This window comes from Octopus bimaculoides, chromosome 9 (assembly GCF_001194135.2).
Source record: "Octopus bimaculoides isolate UCB-OBI-ISO-001 chromosome 9, ASM119413v2, whole genome shotgun sequence".
Lineage (NCBI taxonomy): Eukaryota > Metazoa > Mollusca > Cephalopoda > Octopoda > Octopodidae > Octopus > Octopus bimaculoides.
The window spans coordinates 31,138,782-31,143,066 of record NC_068989.1 but is presented as its reverse complement, the minus strand read 5'-3'; the positions used below and the strand labels follow the sequence as shown (position 1 = coordinate 31,143,066).

At 39.8% G+C, this 4,285-nt stretch overlaps 1 protein-coding gene across 4 annotated transcripts in view; it reads right to left on the bottom strand.

The window, feature by feature from the left end:
* LOC106872228 (reticulophagy regulator 3-like) overlaps nt 1–4,285 on the bottom strand; it is a 110,942-nt gene that overhangs the window by 54,750 nt on the left and 51,907 nt on the right. For all 4 annotated transcript variants that reach the window (XM_052970552.1, XM_052970551.1, XM_052970553.1 and 1 more), the window contains one exon: nt 1,911–1,971. In XM_052970552.1, the coding sequence (XP_052826512.1) occupies nt 1,911–1,971 (61 nt within the window). The remainder of the gene's footprint in view (nt 1–1,910; nt 1,972–4,285) is intronic.

Here is a 4,285-nt window from a genome sequence, read left to right as displayed (position 1 = left end):
GAACATCTGCCACATACAAAATCTAACTTCCTAGTTAGCCTTCCTTTGATATTGCTGCACCTCTTATGTGTCCGTAGCTTGCACTGGGTACATCTTATAGAGTTTCTACCTACACCTTTTCTACAAATCGAGCAGGGCCATCTACCTGAAGTGGTTTGTATTTTCTCTACCTTTCTACTTATAAGGAGTTTGGTTTTAGCTAGGTTGACTCTAAGGCCCTTCGATTCTAGTCCCTGCTTCCACACCTGAAACTTCTCCTCTAGTTCTGATAGTGACTCAGCAATTAGTGCAAGGTCGTCAGCATAGAGGAGCTCCCAGGGGCATCCTGTCTTGAATTCCTCTGTTATCGCCTGGAGGACTATGATGAATAGGAGGGGCTGAGGACAGAACCTTGGTGGACCCCTACCTCTACGCAGAATTCTTCACTATACTCATTGCCAACCCTCACCTTACTGACAGCGTCTCTGTACATGGCTCACACAGTTCTCACTAACCATTCTTCTATTCCTAGTTTCCTCATTGACCACCAGATAAGGGATCGGGGGACCCTGTCAAAGGCTTTCTCCATGTCAACGAAAGCCAGGTACAGAGGTTTATCCCTGGCTAAGTATTTTTCCTGCAACTGTCTTACCAGAAATATAGCATCAGTGGTGCTTTTCCCTGGCACGAACCCAAACTGCATCTCATCTAAACTGACTCGCTCCCTAATTAGTTGGGCTATGACCCTCTCTGTGACTTACACGCACGTGCACACACAGACACACATATATTTACATTCATTCATTTGTCTTACATTTGTTTGTTTTTGCTGGCATAGGTTAAACACATACTTATTTGAGGAAGTATTTTTACAGTCAGATACGCTTCCTTTAACCAACTCTTTCCTGCTTTCAAGAGAGTTTTTATTCTACTATTTTAAGACAACAGAGGTATGGGATGTAATGTTGACAGGGAACATAAATAAATATATCACTTTTCACTCAAATGATCTCATGCAAGAAGCAGAAACAAAAACTTACCAGCACACACACAAAGACATACACAACAGGCTTTCATGGAGTTTCAATCAAACAATTTCACTCACAAAGCAATGGTCAGCGCAAAGTAATAGCAGAAAGCTCCATGTAGTGGGATTGAACCTAAGGCAACATACTTGCAACCACATAGTTTCCAACCACATAGTTTCAGGTTCAGACCCACTGCATGGCACTCTAGGTAAGTGTCTTCTACTATAGCCCCAGGTGGACCAAAGCCTTGTGAGTAGATTAGGTTGACAGAAACTGGAAGAAGACTGTCATATATGTAGGTATATATGTAAGAATATGCATGTGTATATGTATGTTGCCTTGTCTTGACATCACATGATACATGTAAATAAGTGTCACTGTCACACAGAAGTGTCATTCATTTCCAATATTCTGGGGAAACATGTCTGGACATGCAGAAATAATATCTTGCTTGGAAACAGGAAGGGCAACAAACCATAGAAAATCTGGTTCAATAAACTCTCTCAGACCCATGTAAGCATAGAAAAATTAAAGCAGTGGTGCCACCGCCGCCGTATGTATATATATATATATATATATATATATATATATATATGTATGCACACACAAGCCAACCAGAGAGCATTAAAATTCACTCAATCTTCTAAAAATACCAACTGAATTTCCCTTAAATCACTTCCTACTGTCTTAAAAAAGACATCCTAGATTATATGACGTCTGTACCAAGTTAAAAAAGTAAATGGCTACATCTGAATCACCTTTAATCACTGGTCCACTATTTGAGAACAGATATACAACTAAGCAGCAGCAGTAACAACAGTAACCACACACAACTTTATTTTTTAAAATAATCTCATCTACATTATGCTTACAAACAACTGAGTTGGTGATAGGAAAGCTTACCTCTCCGGAACTGTGATTTTATATCTACTATAAAATCTGGTTCTGATTCTAAGGAAGATGGCTGGAAGTAAAAACAACAGATAAGAAAATTCAATATGAAACAAAACATGTGATGATAGATAACTAAATGAAGTAGAATAAAAAATTGTTAAAACAAATGTGGAAATGAAGAGGTTAGCTTACTAATCAGTGCCACCCATGTGTGTATGGAAACAGGACATCAGACAGGGATGATCAATTTGAATGGCATTAATGGTAGTGGTAGCAACTGTGCAGTTGAGAAGAAGAGTAGATGCTTGAATTTTGCTCACACAGCCCACCACAAGTTTCTCTGGTGTCTAATTTTTTGTTTGCTTTTCACGCTTTCTCAACCATATTGTATTGATTGATAGTCAAGTAATTTATTGTCCAGCTGTCAATTATGTGTATGTCAATTAAGGCAATGAGCAACTCAGGATATCACAATAGCCTTTCTATTGTAAAAATGATACATCAGGCAGTCATTCCCCTATCTTTGAATGCATCCCTGTAGAAGATACCAGTTCATCACAAAGTTAACCCTAGATATTGCTGCAGATATTCATTTTCAGCTGAATAGACTGAAATGCCTTGCTCAAGGAAACAACATGCAGTCCAGGAATTCAATGCACAACCTTATGATTATGGCCCCCCCAACACACCAAAAATTAGGCCATGCAACCTTCACAAAGTTATTAATATTCCCATCCCAAGGACCAAATATTTTAATAAGTTGTCTTCAGCCTACTATAATCACCAGCTTAGGAAGGAGAGCTAAGTGTACTGCTACATAACAGTGAAATAGTCAGTTTCTATGTTATATAATTAAGTTCTTAAAAAGGCCCTATGTACCTAATTTTACACATGGACGTTAGTTCATACATATATTTATTCATTCATAACCCATGTTGTATTGGTACTCTTAGTAAATTCTATCTAGACGAAGGTAACAAAGGCAAGTTATAATGACAGAACAAAAGGAGAGGATAAGAATAATGACAATGATAACAACGATGAAAGACTTGAGAATTTTATAGCCATCATATCAAATGTACAAAGTTTGCTGCCTAATACTACCAATCACATAACTTGGTCTCCAACCAACACTGAACATAAACTTGTGTAAATGTTATCTTGTCAGACAGCAGAAATTACTACCATGGTCACTTTTTTTTCAAATGGTAGGAGTGAGATTTCCTCCTACTTAAATATTTTTGTTTTCCCTCAATGGAAAACCAATGTTGTATTTATTGTAGTGTTTGAGGTGTTATGGACTGTGATGAGCTATGTAGTGTTGGTGGAGAGGATTGCAGATGAGGTAAATGGAAGTGAAGACTGCAGGGGCTGGCGGAAGAGCCACGGGGGCATGCACGGGCAGAAAGCACGTGGGGTAGTTCGATGAGAGACAGTGAGTGTGGAAGGATGTGTTTTTCTTCATCCCGCCTCGGTTAACAGGTAATGTCTCTGTATTTCTTTCTCCCTTTTGCTTCTTTTTCTGTTGTCTTTTTCCTCCATCACACAACATTTATGAATAAAATCTTTTAAGAAAAGACCATGAGTCAACCTAAAGCTGTTACTAATATTTATTTCATCAACTAAGGCAGCAAGCTGGCAGAATCATTAGCACACTGGGGAAAATGATTAGCAGCATTTCTTCCATATTTACTTTTGAACTTAAAATTCCACTGAGGTCAACTTTACTTTCTTCCTTTCAGGGTCAATAAAATGAGAACCAGTCAAGCACTGGGGTTGATATAATCAGCTGAACTCTGTCCCAAACATGATGGCTTTGTATCAAAATTTGAAACCAATATTTATTTCATCAACTACCAAGACGGTTAAATGTGATGTCTTCTACAACAAATAGACTTAAATTTTAAACAGTAAAGTTCTTAATCCATCTTATTAATAGTTTAAATCATGGATCAGCAACTTCTTTTTGTAATGCTGCACATTTTTGCTTCACATTTGCTTATGGGCCACATGTATATTATATCATGGGATCGTTGCCGGTGCCCCTGGGCTGGCTCTTGTGCGGGTGACACATGAAATGCCTTGAGCGGGACGGGATCGTTGCCGGTGCCCCTGGACTGGCTCATGTACGGGCGACACATGAGGTCTTTCGAGCAGGATCGTTGCCGGTGCCCCTGGATTGGCTCATGTGCGGGTGACACATGAGGTTTTTTGAGCGAGATCATTGCCAGTGCCCCTGGACTGGCTCTTGTGCTGGTGACACATGAAATTTCTTCAAGCGAGATCGTTGCCGGTGCCCCTGAACTGGCTCTTGTGTGGGGTTCTGGGATTTTCGAGCGGGATCGTTGCTGGTGCCCCTGGGCTGGCTCTTGTGCGGATGACAC